Here is a 16,380-nt window from a genome sequence, read left to right as displayed (position 1 = left end):
GCATATTAAACCCCAAGTTGTAGTGCAGAGGTATCCTCAGTTTTCCCGGGATAAAATAAGGATAATAACACTCATGTGCACATGGTGTGCTGTGAAGGCAAATTAGTCAATGGTCCTCTATTTAAATGCTAAGAATTATTTATTCATTTGATTCTTACTTGGGCATCTTCTTCTATTATGTATAAGAAAATTGTAGATTCCTACGTCAGAAACACACACAATATTACACTAATATAGTTTTACTTATGTGGCAAATTGTTTCCCAGTCCATAAGGCCAGAGTTAGACTGGTCCATGAATGGATCTTGGGGAGATCTCAGGGAGTCACTCCCTGACGTTGGGGAGAGCTCAGGGAGTCACTCCTACCCCCACTTTATAGTACACCATACAATGGCCCATTAACACTGGATGCAATCACTGAACTGCTGGAGGTGATAGATTCCCCAGAGGGAATGAAGATACAAAGAGTTGGGCTTTAGCTAGCTCCCAGTCTAGGGTAGCACAGTGGTCACATTTCCCTCCCTTCTTGGAGGCATTGTGGCGATTGCGGAGGCATTGTGTAGTGGGACAATTCAGCTCTTAATATTACTTTAATTCATCTTCCCCCCCCCCCGTCCCGATTACCTAGCTTGGAGGTTCCCCCACTGTAGATTCTGAAGTTACAATACTTTGGTATAGATTTCTTATTCTTGTTTTTTGGCCAATTTTAGCCTTGCATTCTATCTAGTGAGTCACAATTTAGTTAATTTGTCTTCCTCTGCTTTAGGAGGATGCTGTAAGCCTGTTCAGTGCATAAAGATTGCTTATCATCTAAGGCAAACTTCTGGTTTATCTAGGTGAAAGATAAACTTTGATTGGTCTCAGACATATCCCCTTCTTCACATATTCCCTTTACATTTCAATCTGAGAGTCATTTCTCAATGAACAATCCAGTAGGCCAGGGTTTTTCCACAGGGTCTATCTAAATTGAAAAGTTTTTAATCTTCATTTATGTGAAGACATTATGCCATATAGTTAGGTGCCATGTAACATTAAATAAGTTCTTTATTTACTGGCCTTCACCATATATACTATTTGTGATATTATGCTACAGCTTCAATGCATGTAATAATTTCACAAGGGGGTAGATATCTGCTGCATTATATCATACTAGTGTGCATTGTAGCTGTAGCAAAGTAGCAGTTTTACAGCATTTTGGACAATTCCTATTCTATTCTTTTGCAGTGAGACCATACAGATTAGTTCTGGTAACTTAATTACTCTATAAAAGATTATTAAACAAGACACTCATTTATTTGTAGAAATTCTTAGGCTGAAAGACTGGGAGAGTTTATGCTATACAAAGTTTGGGGAAATAGAATTATTTGTACAATTCTTTCTCACTGTTGTGTGAAAATGTATTTTATAAATTGTGTACATTGATACAAAGGTGTACATTGTATACAAGGATCTTCTATTTTTCTATTATACATTGATCCTTAAATATTTTATTGTATATGGGGTTCATTTAAGGGGTTGGTTATCTGGTTACCTAAGATTTGTGCGGGATAAAAATCTTAGACTTGCAACAATTTATAAATAATCCAGATAGTTTTAAGAATTTCTAATTTTATCTTGCACTGCATTCAGTGTTTTGCCAGGTCAGCAGCACATAACTATTTGTCATTTGCCTGCACTAAGATAATACTGATTAAGTGTTTTCTATATTCAGCCAGATGCTGTTTCCACTGAAATCAATGGGAATTTTGCCATTGACTTCAATAGGACCAGGATCCAGCCTGTAGTAATTCCTGGCTGAATGTGATCAGAACTGTTGTGGCTGCAAGTGGTTCTGTGGCCAAAGTCAATGATATACGTAATAACAGGCACATCAGAGCTCAAACTTTCCGACATTGATTCATTTTTACTCTGAGTTTAGCTGATTCACACCATCAGATGTAGGCCTCAGTTCATCCTCTACAGAAGGTTTAGTATAAATCTTACAATGTTGCACTGATGCTCTGAATTCCTATTCTGACTTTTCCCAAATTGACAATGATCTCTGACTCTGTCCCCTGGAAAAAGCTAGGTTGCTTTTGGCATGGTAGTAAAGGCATAGTATTAATTAGCCCGTTTGCTATTAACTTGTCCAGAAATTTTACATTCAAATTCAACATGAGGGCTATTGTGTTGCGCCGTTTTTCAGTTTAAGGGAAACAATGATTATAGCTTTGTGGAGCAAATATAGTAGGTTTTTTTCCCCCTACAGCACTTTCACAAACCAGAAGTGTCTCGATGTGGTACTGGGGAGTGATGGGCAGAGGGTGAAATACTCCTTCAGTGGAAGTTGCCATTAAAACCTCCATCAATTCCCCAAAATATTTTCCATACTCATCAGCAGCACTTGCTTCCTTGTGTCTATACAGGTGTGTGTGTAAGGGGTTCCCCCTTCTGCATACCACCATCAATTCATTTACTTCAATGGAATTACACCAGTGTAAAAATAGAATAAAAAAACTAGAGAATGAGAGGCTCCCGATGAGATGGACCTGGAGTGAGGTGTGCAAAAGAGAAGGTGCACCAGCCCTGCAGCATGTTCTCCTGCTCTTGGGAACACCACAATAGTTCTGCATCTGATTGTTGTGGAGTCAATGACAAGAGGTCTTTAGAGATGGGCTGGAGACAAGCATGATAGGAACTGGTGCAGCTGCCTTCACAGGTGGCAAATATTCTCACTGATACAGATACCTAAGATAATGCTACTATAAGTGACAGAAAATAAAAACAATGAGGAGTCCTTGTGGCACCTTAGGGACTAACAAATTTATTTGGGCATAAGCTTTCGTTGGCTACAGCCCACTTCATCGGATGCATGGAATGAAAGTACAGGAGTAGGTATAAATACATGAAAGGATGGGGGGTTGCTTTACCAAGTGTGAGGTCTGTAATGGGCCACTCTCTTACCACTTCAAAAGTTATTTTTCCTCCCTTGGTATCCTGCTGTTAATTAATTTATCTCGTTAGATTGACCTCACACTTGAGCTACCACTCAGAAAATAATAATCAGTCATGAAGTTGGACCATTGACTAACAAAACAATGGTCTGAACTCACTACTAAAAGTGAGCAACTGCACTCATTTGGCTAACAGAAAAAATGTTATGTGACACATGAAAAGGTCTGTCATATTCCAGCAGAGCAGTGGGAACATACCCACAAAAGTAACACATATTTCCTATCCTTCTAATTAAGAGATAGTTTATCCTCAAACTCAAAGCAGAACATCTGGTGTTCACAGGAGTTCAAGCCAACTGTCAGGCTCAAGTTTGTAACAATCCATACTGTCAATGATGTCATGAGCATAAATGCAATATAATTATAATAATAATGAGCACTATTATAGCATTTCACAGCTTCTAAGCTCTGCACAAACATGAACTAACTAATCCTCACAACATCCCAGAGTTATCCCCATTTTACAGATGGACAGCTGAAACCATTAGCCACATTCTGTTCACAGTTACACCATGCAGTCCTTTTGAAGTTAGTGGAATTGCAGAGGTATAACTAAGAGCAGAATTTAAGAGCCTACTATCATTAGGAACCAATGAGATTCTTTTGGTTCCATGAACTGAAGCCTCTAGACTTTAAGGCCCTGATTCAGAAAAGCATCTCTATTCAGGAAGGCACCTAAGTGCATGCATAAGGATATACTTAAAGGTGAGTGTATGCTTAAGGGCCTTTGCGGAATCATGGTCTAAAAAAGTAAGTCATAGGAGCAGTTCCATTAACTCATTTACAAGAGAACTATATTTAATACTCCTTTGGGATTTGCACTGTTTGTCTGAGTAGGGAGTAAGAAAAGCTGAGTAGAGCCCAGAGAGAACTGTTATACAATAAATAGAACAGATTCATTGTATTCCAGTAAAAATGAATATTAACACTTTCAGCCTTTGATGTACTGTGTTAGTGTGAATTCTTTTGCTGCATTGTGATAATTTGCATAATACGGGACAGACTGAGCCTGGACCACTTTATATAAGAGTGCAGGAAACCTACTCCTGGTGCAAGAACAAAAGGTAGTGGTAGTCCCTATGCTCTTCTGAGTCTGATAGCACTGCCAAAGTGAATGGGGACAGAATGAGGATGAGACAGGGAAAAGGACTCATTTCTTCCTTCCGTATTGGTTAGCAGAGGAGTTCAACCATAAATGACTGCATGCATCACCTTCCTAAAAGACACAAAAAGATACAAGGTCTCTAGGAGCTCACACTATGTGTAATAGAGAATCTGGTCATATATATATAAAAAAAAGACATTGAGTACTACATCTCTGTTATTTGGCCATCACAAGCATTATACAGCTGTTTCTTTCCTTTGAGGATTGACTGAATTATGTTAGGAAGTGAAAATGTCATATCAATTGTAAATCCAGTTTACAACAAATCTAATGTAGGTTTTGAGTGTCAACATCTTTTCAGTGAACTCATTTTTGATGCTGTTAATACTAATAATAATCCTAGCAGTTTTCAGTGTATGTTGTAGAATGCATTCTGCTTCTAATTACTTTGCCATATTAAGTACTGCATTCATTGTGTTATTAATAGAGTCATTATTATTAGATTATGTGAAAGGATGCAACAACAAACCTAGCAAAGAGTCCTAGAAAAACTAACTAGAAGAAAGCTAATGATTTACACCTAAGGCCAGTTTTGGTGATTGTTACCCAATTAATTATCTCAGTTTGTCTCAGACTAAAGAGAAAAAATGTCATGGGAATGGAAAAGTAGAATAAATGAATTGAGAGAGGTGAAGAAAGGTTTAGAAGAAATAAGCTTGAATAAAGCAGTGAGACAACAGGAGGCGCTGTTCACTGAAATTCCATCACAGGAGTCATCTGTCAAACTGGGACTGATCTCTTCACAGTAAAGAAAGCTCAGTATGGCAGCAAACCTACAGTACATAGATTTGGAATGTAAGGAATTTATTTTGACTGGTATTTAAAGTATGTTAACACTAGGGCCCTATCAAACTCAGGGTCCATTTTGGTCAATTTCACAGTCATGGGATTTAAAAAATCATAAATGTAATGATTTCAGATATTTAAATCTGAAATTTCAGTGTGTTGTAACTGTAGGGGTCCTGACCCAGAAGGGGACAGTGAGGGTGTTGCAAGGTTATTGTAGGGCAGTCAAGGTATTGCCACCCTTACTTCTATGCCGCTGCTGGTGGTGCTGCCTTCAGAGCTGGGTGCCTGACCAGCAGCTGACGCTTTCTGGCCACCCAGCTCTGAAGGCAGTGCAGAAATGTGGCAATACCACAACCCCGCTACAATAACCTTGCAACCCCCCTGCTGCCCCCTTTTGGGTCGGGACCCACAGTTTGAGAAACGCTGGTCTTCCCTGTGAAATCTGTATAGTATAGAGTAAAAGTACACAAAAGACCAGATTTCCCGGTGCAGACCAGATTTCACGGTTCGTGACGCTTTTTTCATGGCCATAAAGTTGGTAGGGGTCTAGTTATCACAGAACACTAATAATTAAGGGCCCAGTCCAGCCGGTTTCTGAGCATGTTCAATCCGCATTGATTTCCATGGGACTAGAGGAGGCTCAGTACCTTTCAGGTTCTGGCCTTTAATAAAGTAATGATAGTCCCTATAAAGGCCTGTCCTGTACTTCATTAGGTATCTAAACAGGCAATCAGTAATTTGGGAACAATTGGCCAATTTTTTCTTTTACCCCAGTGTGAATCTAGAGTAACTCCATTGGCTTCAGTTACTATTTATTATTAGAATTTGTCTTTTTTGTCCTTAGAAGCCAGAGAAAGTAGTGGTGGCCATTGTAGAGTCAACATTTCATAAAAGATGCCACAGTTATTTCTTATTCCAAATATATGGATCAACTGCACTAGTTCAGAGGTATCTGTAGGGAAATGCTGACTTTTGAACATCAAATTCTGTAGTTAATAAATAATTTTATCCTTATAAGAAAGTGTAAAATGTCTGGAAAATATATTTAATATGATAACATATTGATGCTTTTATTAGCATTGTATTATTTCTTGTTGTAAAATGGTGTCCTGACCCAAATATTCCTAAATCGAGGGAGGGCTATTACAGTTTCCTCTTTTCTGAAGCTTTTCCAGTTCATGGTTACAAGAAATCTAGAGATTATGCAGAGACTTATGTGGAAGAAGGGAATAAAAAAAACAGAGGCATCCACTGTTAGGATAAGGATACATCCTTAGTATCCTCCTTCCCAGCTCTGACACCACAGAGCCTTACACCTGTGTCCCTGTTCCCATTCCCCCCTTAGCAAAACATGATTCCAATTTCCTTACCCCCATTCCCTGTTCCCATTTCCCCCACCCACACACCCACACACTTCCTGATTGACTGCAGACTATATAGTAAAACTTGAGTTCTACTTAGCTATACCTTAACCAATCATTTTCCTGAAATTTAACTAACCAATCCTAACATATTGTAACATGATTATGTAACCAATTATATCCCACCACCTGAATTAGTTTACACCCAGCAAAATTAATTATATAGCAGACAGGAACAATCACAGAACCAGACAGAGATTATACAGACAAACAATAGCAAAGTGGGAACTATAATGACAAAACAATACAGAAGTGAGGATTTCACATCCCAGCTATTGATAAGTGAGTTCTTGTCAGACAGGATGCTATCAAACTAAGTTTTCTTTTACATTTTCTAGGCACTTCCCTTTCTCTGGAGGTGATAGGCACTATCAGAACAAGATTGTATTCCTAACAGCCCAATAGCACCTTATTTCAATGTGACTAGTTTGGAATGTGAGGATGTGACCGTTTGCTTCCCAGCCTATGGCTTCCTCTGCTGCTTAGCCAAAGGCCTTAGCCTAAGAACAGGGCCTCAGGCTGTCACAGTGAGAGAAGACCCTTACACCGGCAGACAGTGGTTTTGATTCTTTCTTTTATACCTCTATAATTAGCCAAGTGATAAGAATACACCTAAATTCTTCGTGTATAGGCCTTTACCGACAGGCCTGAATAACTATATCCTAACGGTACACACCTGAATTGGGACTAAGAACAATGTGTCCATTATGCATAACAATAAGGAACATAATCCAGCAGAGCTTGACAAAGTTTGTCCTTTTCCCCACTGGTCAACACCAGGGACTTGTAATGTCCATTTGAAACAAGGAAAGAGAAGCAATAAACCATCTGCAATGTATGCTCTGCTAGAGAAACATATTATCCCACATGCGGACATGGAAGTCAAAAAGTAGGATCATTTGTTTCCTAGCTACAGTACATTCACCCATTATATACAAGTAAATCAGCACAGCTGAGTCTAACAATAAATATTTAGAGCCTGAAAAATATTAAATAAGTATAAGCCATAGCTTTAGTTTCCCTTAAAGGTTGATAATTACATTGTTTGTTAGTCTCTTTGAACCCTCTCCCATGTGCATAGGGTAGATGTCCATGGACTGTTCTAAAGATCAAAGTTTGCCACTCATGCTTGCTGTGTAGTTTAGTTCAAAGACTAAGGGAGTACTGAGGGTGAGTCCGGATGGCAGAATCTGTCCCTAAGGACCATCAGTACGGGCAAGCCTTTTATGCATGGAAATGTCAAAGATGTCAACAACATTTGAAATATGGTAGGAAGTACAGTGTTGCATAGCTTGTTAATAATTTTTTTTGTGAGGACAGTGAATAGCAATTTTTGACTCTTGCCAGTTTCAGGTACTATGAGACTCAATCTAGGGAAGCACAGAAAGTCTCCACAGCCAAAACTATAGGCTCAATATTTTTTTCCAGACAGGGTCCTTATTGACTGCCCCCTCCAAATTCAAGTCTATGACTACTAAGACAGTAAGATGCCTTTCCTCTAATATTTGCTTATCGGAATAAATTGCATTAAGAGGTTAATACTGGTGGGGGACAGTATCAAGGGTCCAAATTATTTCGGTTTTATCTCACTCTGAGCTCTGGTCTACTGTCCACAGCTACATCTATCTCCTGTTGGCTTGGCATTATCCAGAGCTAGGCACAGATCACTTCACAAATCTCAGGAAATCTGAGATTTGGTTTTGAATGATGGGAGTTGAAGTGGATTTTGCACTGGCTGATCAAGTAAAATGCCAGCCATTTAATTTTTTTAATACCTTTGTTTTAATGTAATGCTTGAAACTGCCAAGAAATGCTAAAAAGAATTCCTTGTTGAAATAGAAAAGGTTAAAGCCAAATGTAAAAAATTCCAGGGCAGCAGCATTTGTAAAGTTACATTTACCTGAGTGGGGGTAAGGAATCTTGTTGAACTGCAACATCCATAAATTTGGCATCTTTTCTAGGAAAAAAATATGAAATTACTGCTTTGTTAATAACAGCTATAAGGGTTTTGAGAGAAAATGTCAAGAGATTGTTCAACCTGTAAACGTGCTATAGATTCTCGCACTTGTGAATTCACTGTGTGCAGTCAAAAATAAAATCACATTCTTGAAAAATCTCCTGTATTGCTTGACAGCCAGTCAGATGTTCCCTTGACAACTGCTCTGGTTAATCAAGGGTGTAAATGAAGCTGCTTTTTCAGTGTTCCATGAGAGTCATTTCAAATCCTCTCTTTAATACCAAGACTTTACAGGTAAAGCACCTTGTTGCTTTCAGTGCTGTGTCATTAGGCACAGTTAGAGGCCTTGTATGCCAGGAGGGGGAAATTAGCAGAAAGATCTAAATGTAATATCCCAATCATCTGAGACAAATTGTAGCGACGCTGTAAGGATTGTGTGATCCTTTTCAGAAAGGCCAGACGACATCTTTTCTACATATTCTAGCTCACTGGCAGTGTGAAATCCCTATTGATAGACTCAGAAGAGGATCAATTTAGTTTTTATGAGGTCAGAGGCTGTTGTTTATATGCATGACCTTTAATATATTCTAATTTGTCATTTTAATTTTGCTGGATTTCAGTGATAAACCTAAAGAAATATGGCTGTGATGATAACACTGTAAAAAAAAACCCCATAATTGATGTAAACAACATTTTCCTAAGTATGTTTGTACAACCATAAATGTACCATTTTTATATGATTACATTAGGTAATTATAATGCATGAATAAAGTTAGGAAAGTCATATGTCTCTGGACCAATCCTCATCCATATTGGCAAATATGTAATCACTTTAAAATACTTTGCTATGTTTCCCTTGATATAAACTGGAAGCTGAAGCAATCATTCTATCAATTAAGCTTAAGTTAGACTTTCCACTGACTAGAGGAGATGGGAATATGAATTTTGCATTCACATTTTCTGCCATGTACCTTTACTGCCACCTGGTGACTTCTGCCAACAGAAAGGCACATCAGCTCATCACATTCCTCGATATGCAGAGCTAACTGTCAAAGTTTAAGCTAAAACATTTGGTTGAACAAGATTATATCAGCTAACATTTGAATTAAAAATGCCTCAATCTTAACTGGCTTAAAAAAGATTCCTTTTAATAACAGTTCCAAGCCCAATTTAATCCAATCCAGTACTTAATATAGTTGGTGCCAGAGGCATACAAGTTTGCTCGATAAATATTGCACTAGTTTATTAGGAATTCAATATTCAGTGCTAAGGTGATTAATCAGGATCTAACCAGTAATGTAATTAGCGTGTATAATTTTTAATTTTGCATCTGTTGGAAAAGAAATAACCCCTTTCGGAAACCCACTGTTTATTCTTCTTAACAATAATGTACACAAAATCCACAACAGATAGAACAGCATCATTAGTTGAATAATAGTCAAATTCAGAGAAGAGGACTGAACACTTTCATGTTTGAAGCAGTGGAAGCATATATTGTACAACATCAGGCCTGTAATGTACTGCTTACAGAAGTAGTACCTGCACATGGCTCAACACCTACTCTAATTATTTAGAAAAATGTATTGTACAGCATGCACCCTTACACTGTAATTTTCCACTATTCTGTAAAGCTTTTCATTTCATTATAAATGTGGTGATCATGTGACACACAGAGTATTTTATGTGTTTGACAAATAAATCCTATAGATCTTAGAAATCAAATTGCATACTTTTCTGTCACTCTGTCTGGAGGGAAAAATATGCTGGATTTAAATGGAATTGAAATATCCCACAGAAGTATATGAGGCAGATGCACTGAAATGCCTTCAGCAGCAAAACAAGCCATGAAGATTCAAAACTTAACTTGGTTTTATCTCTAGAATTTGAAGATTAGCCACTTTCATCTTCAAAGTTCTTAACGTGAGGCCAATGAGGTTAATTAGAAAAATAAAGCTAAAAAATGTCATGAGAATGCATTGTCATTATCAGATCAATTTTCACCTTTTCTGTTGTCACTATTTAGGCCCCAGTCCTCCAATGAGATACACATAAGAATCCACTTGCTTGCATGCATGCAGTTGCGGGACTGGGGCCCTAATTTATTCTCTGAGTTGTAAGGAAAATGTTTCAATATGATTTCATGTAGTTTGATGCAAAGGTGTTTGGATGCACATATGTTATACTGTAATACTGCAGAACAGTTCTGATGTATTTTTCTCTTACATTATAAAAACAAAGTCAATATAAATATATGGTGTGTACGCCCATATTACAGTGTTTGCCATTGCAATAGTGAAGATTGAGATGCCATTTCAATACTAGTCCCCATTTTTCAGTTATTCATAATTTTTGCATACTGCTTTCTTTTGGGATGAAGTTTTCCATGCTCTCTCTCTTTCCAATGCATAATTGAACAATTTATTATATCATTTGGGTTAAATGTAAACATGAAAAGCATTCACTCACCCTTCCCATATGTTCTAACTGGAACTCTTGTATTAATATAATTTTAAGTCGCTAAAGAAAGAGACTTGTTTTATTGTCATTGGGAAAGGAACAAACATTAAAGTTTGAAGAAAATGGTTTTAGTATTTTTCAAGTAATGTGTGGCCACGTGGATAGGGTACTAGACTGGCATGCAGGAGACAGGGGTTCCATTTCCAGATCTGTCATTGGTGTGCTAACTGACCTTGTTTGTGCCATAATGACCTTGTTTGTATCACTTCCCTTCTTTGTGTCCTAGCGTCCCCATCTGTAAAACCAGGATAATTATACTTACCACCTTTGTGAAGTTGCTTGAACTTATTTACAGTTAGCATTTTTGCCATTGTGCATTGGAATTGTCTATTCCTTTTTTTCTGGCACCCTTGCCTTTGAGTGTATTAGAACACTAGGCAAGCACAGGTAAAGATGCCTCTTTGAATAGCTGCTTGAGTTTAGGATATCTTTGATTGTTTACATTTAAGTGCTTCAGTTAATGCTAGGACAGTTAGGAACTTATTTAGCAGTGCTAAGGGATCCAGAAAGCATTTTTAATTACATTTCCTTTTTATTCTCCCACCTCTTTGTGAATTAAATAAAGAATCAAAACCAAGGAAATTAAATGCCAAAAATAAGCACCAAGAGCGAACACCCAACATTTGTAACTAAGGTTTGCAACAGAGTTTTGGTTAGATTCCCAGCTACTTTTGGGTAATCAAAAAGTGGCTGACCAATACTGTTGTTGTTGTTTTTTTCCATTGTCATCAGCACTGATGGACCTTGTCACTGTAATTCAAGGCTTTGCTGCCCCTAGATCTGGACTACTGTAATGTGGACTACACCTTAAACCCATTTATTAGCTACAGCAGGTGTAGAATGTAGCAGCCCACCTGATAAGCAAGGTTTCTTTCCATGAGCACATCAGGCCAAGATCTGCACTGACTATTGGTGAAGTTTATGGCATTAGCTTTTACTCTCCTTCCTGGAAGACTACATCTTTCCCTGTGTAATTATGTAACTGAGGAATTCAAGCTGACAGAGAACGTACTAAAGTCTGACATTACCCTGACCTGTAACCAAGAAGCAAGCACTCAAGAGGTTTCACCTGAGGAAAGCACCTGAAAGATGAAGTGAACTGTAACTCACAAAAGCTTATGCTCAAATAAATTTGTTAGTCTCTAAGGTGCCACAAGTACTCCCTTTCTTTTTACGGATACAGACTAACACAGCTGCTACTCTGAAACCTGAAAGAAAGAGGTGGCACAGAATCCTGACTGGTGACTCCATAGTGAGGAATATCAAGATACCTGTGATCCAGATAAAGAAAATGAGAGCATACTGCTTCCAGAGTACCAGAACAAAAGATTTCACAATAAGGACGCTAGATATTGTAAAGAGTGCTGGAGAATTCCCAGTGATTGTACTCCAAAGGGGAACAGATAATATCAGTTGAGCAAGATTTAATAAATCAGAAACCACTTCAAGGACCTGGGAAGAGCTCCAGGGCAATACAGCTGATTCTTTCAAGATCCTTCTTCAGCCAAACATGCAGGAAGGAGACTGCTGATACCATACACTAAACAATTGCAAAAAGAAAAGGAGTACTTGTGGCACCTTAGAGACTAACAAATTTATTTGAGCATAAGCTTTTTGAGCTACAGCTCACTTCATCGGATGCTCAAATAAATTTGTTAGTCTCTAAGGTGCCACAAGTACTCCTTTTCTTTTTGCGAATACAGACTAACATGGCGGCTACTCTGAAACGAAACAATTGGTTTGCTAGTGTGTAGTGAGGAGGAGTATGTATTCACGAAAAGACAGAAATGCCTTTTGTGATGAGGCTATTTGAATTAGATAATCTCATTGTACTTCTGCTGAATTAACAGAACTCACTTTTAAACAAGCTAACAGCTAATTTTCTCACATTCTGTCATTACTGTAATACATGTTGGAGTGAAAATTAATGTATTTGAATGTCATTTTACAGGAATGAATTTTTATTATTGATAATGTACATAGAATTTCACCATGTAAAATATACTTGAAAAATTCTCAATAGCTTATTGAATGTTCCTAACATGTACTTTGCAAATTCCCTTAGCCTAATATTCTTCTTTATCTCTGAAGCTCAGTACTGGAATTACATTAACAGCATGCTTCCTGAGTAGCGATAACTATATCACAGTGTAATCTAGCTGCTCAGAGGTATGCATCCTTTCATTTCTTATTCCATTTCTATTTCCCCTGTAGGCCAGGAAAGAGAAATTTACACGTAGGGAGTTGAGCATCATTCAGCATTGATTTTTCTTGTCCAGCAATACCCTACACTAGGGAGACCATATGTCAACCACAGTTAGCACTTACAATTTATGAGTACCCACTTAAACATGTAAAGATCTCTTTTTACTCTGTTTTTTGTATATGCATTTCAATCACTAGAGTCAAAAACATTCAGAAGGTAAATGAAAGAGGGACAATAAAAAAGAAACGTACATCTTTTGTCCCTCTAAGTCAGTGTTTCCCAAACTTGGGACATTGCTTATTCAGGGAAAGCTCCTGGCAGGCCGGCCAGTTTGTTTACCTGCTACGTCCGCAAGTTCGGCCAATCGTGGCTCCTGCTGGCCGCAGTTCGCTGTGTCCCGGGGCTACAGGAAGCGGCAGCCAGTACGTCCCTCGGCCCGCACCACTTCCCACAGCCCCCATTGGGCGGACGCAGTGAACCGCGGCCAGTGGGAGCTGCGATCGGCCGAACCTGCGGACACAGCAGGTAAACAAACCGGCCTGGCCCGCCAGGGGCTTTCCCTGAACAAGCGGCGTCCCAAGTTTGGGAAACACTGTTCTAAGTCCATATGGTCAGAAAACTTCTGGTGGTATTATTGCCCAGAGAGGGTCATCTTTGATGGAGGCAAAGCATCTTTTTCACTCTGCCTTTGCTGTGTGAAGTTCAAACACTCTGCTGTCAACAGCATAAACAATAACAAGATCTTCTGTTTCCTTCCAGCTATATGTTGCCTGTTAGCAGTCCTGGAGGTTATTGTATGATTAAAATGGCTGCAGATGGAAATCCTCCTGTGCAACACAGAGTCTCCCTGACATATCCTGTGTCTCAGGTGAGCCTGCAAAACATAATATACAAAATGTAGTTACTTTAATTATTTCACCAACATATACACTTTAATTATCCTCATAGGAGATTGTCAGTATTAACTATTATTTATTAATCTTGTCTTTTCAGTTACTCAGGCAAAACTGATTGACTTAAAAATCCATTTATGTATTCATTTTAACCTTCCTTATGGGACAGCATGTAATTCTTCTGCAAAGCCAGCTCTACGTATTCTGTTTGTCTATACACCTTTTTCCTATAAGCACCCACAATTCTAATTTTCACTGATTTCTTCAAATTCCTTGTACTCTGGTCTAGTTGGAAACACCCATTCCGGCTCTCCAATCCACCTGGTGGAGAGCACCCAGCAGCCCCCACTCTATTAACCTGTTCCCACCACTGGTGTGGGAGAACTCACAGAAGGGTTGAATGTATGGAAAAAAGTGGTTGTCTCCTCACTGTACAAGACATTAGGAGCCCAGCCCCATTCCCACCTTCTTTAGGAGATGCCTCCTAATCCACTTCCAATTCTAGTTTACCAAGGAGTCAGACCCCTCTTGAATGATTACCTGCACTGGGCACCTGCCACCAGCGGACAGCAGTAATTTGCTTGGCTTGCTCCCTCAATCTCTGCCAAAGTCCCAGATCGTTAACGGTTCCTTCTCTAATAACAGCCAGAATTATATTTCCTGAATAACTCAGGTTATGCAATATGCAATTTCAGGATGGGCAATCACCAACTTTCCCATCATTTAACCACCCCTCCCCCTGCCACACACACACACACACACACACACTCACACAGGTCTGTGATTTCAGCCCCTGGGAAAGTTACGAACTCTCTCCACCTTCTTACTGTCAAGCTCCTAGCTCTCAGGGCAGGTGCCAGAGAATGCAACCACCCAGAGAATGCAACCAATGCCACTCCAGGACCTATTTTTACAATGCTTGACCTAGGAGAACGCTATAGGCAGTCCAGTTCAGGGACTCCCCACAAGCTAACTGTGCAGGGACCCTCTGGCCACCCCACAGGTCAGTGACTCCAGCCTCATGGAAAGTTCCCGGCTCTCTTCTACTTCTCCTTCCTGCCCTTTGCAGTGGGTGGGAATGAGCTCTGCCACGGTATCAACCACCCTGCCCACTCAAGGCCCCCTCACCACTGCCAGCCAAGGAGAAACCTCTGATAGGAGAAAAACATGTGAATCTCACTGTCTTCCTCCTCTGCTTCTGCTAGGGCAAGCAGGGTTCATGTCACCTCTGTAGGGTGACCAGATAGCAAGTGTGAAAAATAAGGATAAGGGGTGGGAGGTAATAGGCACCTATATAAGACAAAGCCCTGAATATTTGGACTGTCCCTATAAAATTGAGATATCTGGTCACCCCTGTAAGGCAAAAGCTCTGGGTTTTGTTGTGAGTTAAAGGCTCAGCCTTTAGGAATGATTTGCAGCTTGTCCTTTCTAGGACCCTGTTGTCATCCAAACAGTTGTGGGGTCCCCTACACTGTGGTGGGTACATTGCTACATGTAACTGTGGCAGGTTCCTCTGCTGCCTTTCTCCCTCCTGGCCCAGAATGTCATCCCCAGGCAGGGGAAAGAGCTTATAAGCCCTCCCCTGGGGTGTGCAGGAACCAGTAGGCTTATGCTGAACCTGTCTTTCTCACCAATCAGCCATAGAAACCCCCTCTTCCCCACCTCACGACCACAAGGAGGCTGAGTGCTCACAAGAAGGAGTACTATCTTTAAAGGGGCCAAGGGTTTTCTTTTGCAAACAGTGCCTCCCCACCACTCAGACTGCAAAGGGATAGGGGCATTTTCAAATTAGCGTTTGGAAAGTCGTTACATTAAGCTTGTTATGTTATTAACAAGACTTATGTGAATTCCTAGAGCACACTGCTTTAAAAATATACCTCATCTGGGTCAATTTTGTCTCAGAACTGGACCTTTCTACAGCAGAAGCAGATATTATGTTAAACTGGACTAAATTTGAGTGACTACAATATTGTGATTAAAATGATTGACCCTAGACACTGAATAGAACATACTGAGCTGATTTGATTGTGCACTGTGTCTGACCATATGGACTAGTCCTGCAAGATCACCACAATAAAAACATGATCATATAGCCAGCAGGTTACCATTTTTGTATATATTGTACTTGCCTACCTTCCAGGGTCAAATGCCTTGCTCAGTTTTTACAACAGACTTGTTAGAAGGAAACAATATCTGTCTGAAAATACTATTTTAAAAGGTTTGTTCAAAACTGCTGAATTACGTCTTTCTTTGTTGAGAGGAGAGCAGCATGTGATATGGAATGAAGCTGACAAGTGGTGGGTTAATGTCTCTGAATTCTTTTCACATGAGAAATCCAATTTAATTTTAACTGTGCTCCCAGAGACTTATCTTTTCCCTTGTTCTCTGAACGAAAGGCACATTACGCAGAGGAATATCAGCAGATATTCATGTTTATTGA

At 39.4% G+C, this 16,380-nt stretch overlaps 1 protein-coding gene across 1 annotated transcript in view; it reads left to right on the top strand.

Moving 5' to 3' along the window:
* Positions 1-16,380, top strand: part of EYS (eyes shut homolog) — a 1,492,075-nt gene that overhangs the window by 1,284,126 nt on the left and 191,569 nt on the right. Inside the window, exon 37 of the mRNA XM_084624916.1 lies at positions 13,807-13,915. Coding sequence (XP_084481042.1) covers positions 13,807-13,915 — 109 coding nt within the window. The remainder of the gene's footprint in view (positions 1-13,806; positions 13,916-16,380) is intronic.

This window comes from Lepidochelys olivacea (genome assembly GCF_965140295.1).
Source record: "Lepidochelys olivacea isolate rLepOli2 genome assembly, chromosome: 3".
In the NCBI taxonomy this organism is placed as follows: Eukaryota; Metazoa; Chordata; order Testudines; family Cheloniidae; genus Lepidochelys; species Lepidochelys olivacea.
The sequence above is the reverse complement of the archived record's forward strand: the minus strand, read 5'-3'. Positions and strand labels throughout refer to the sequence as shown.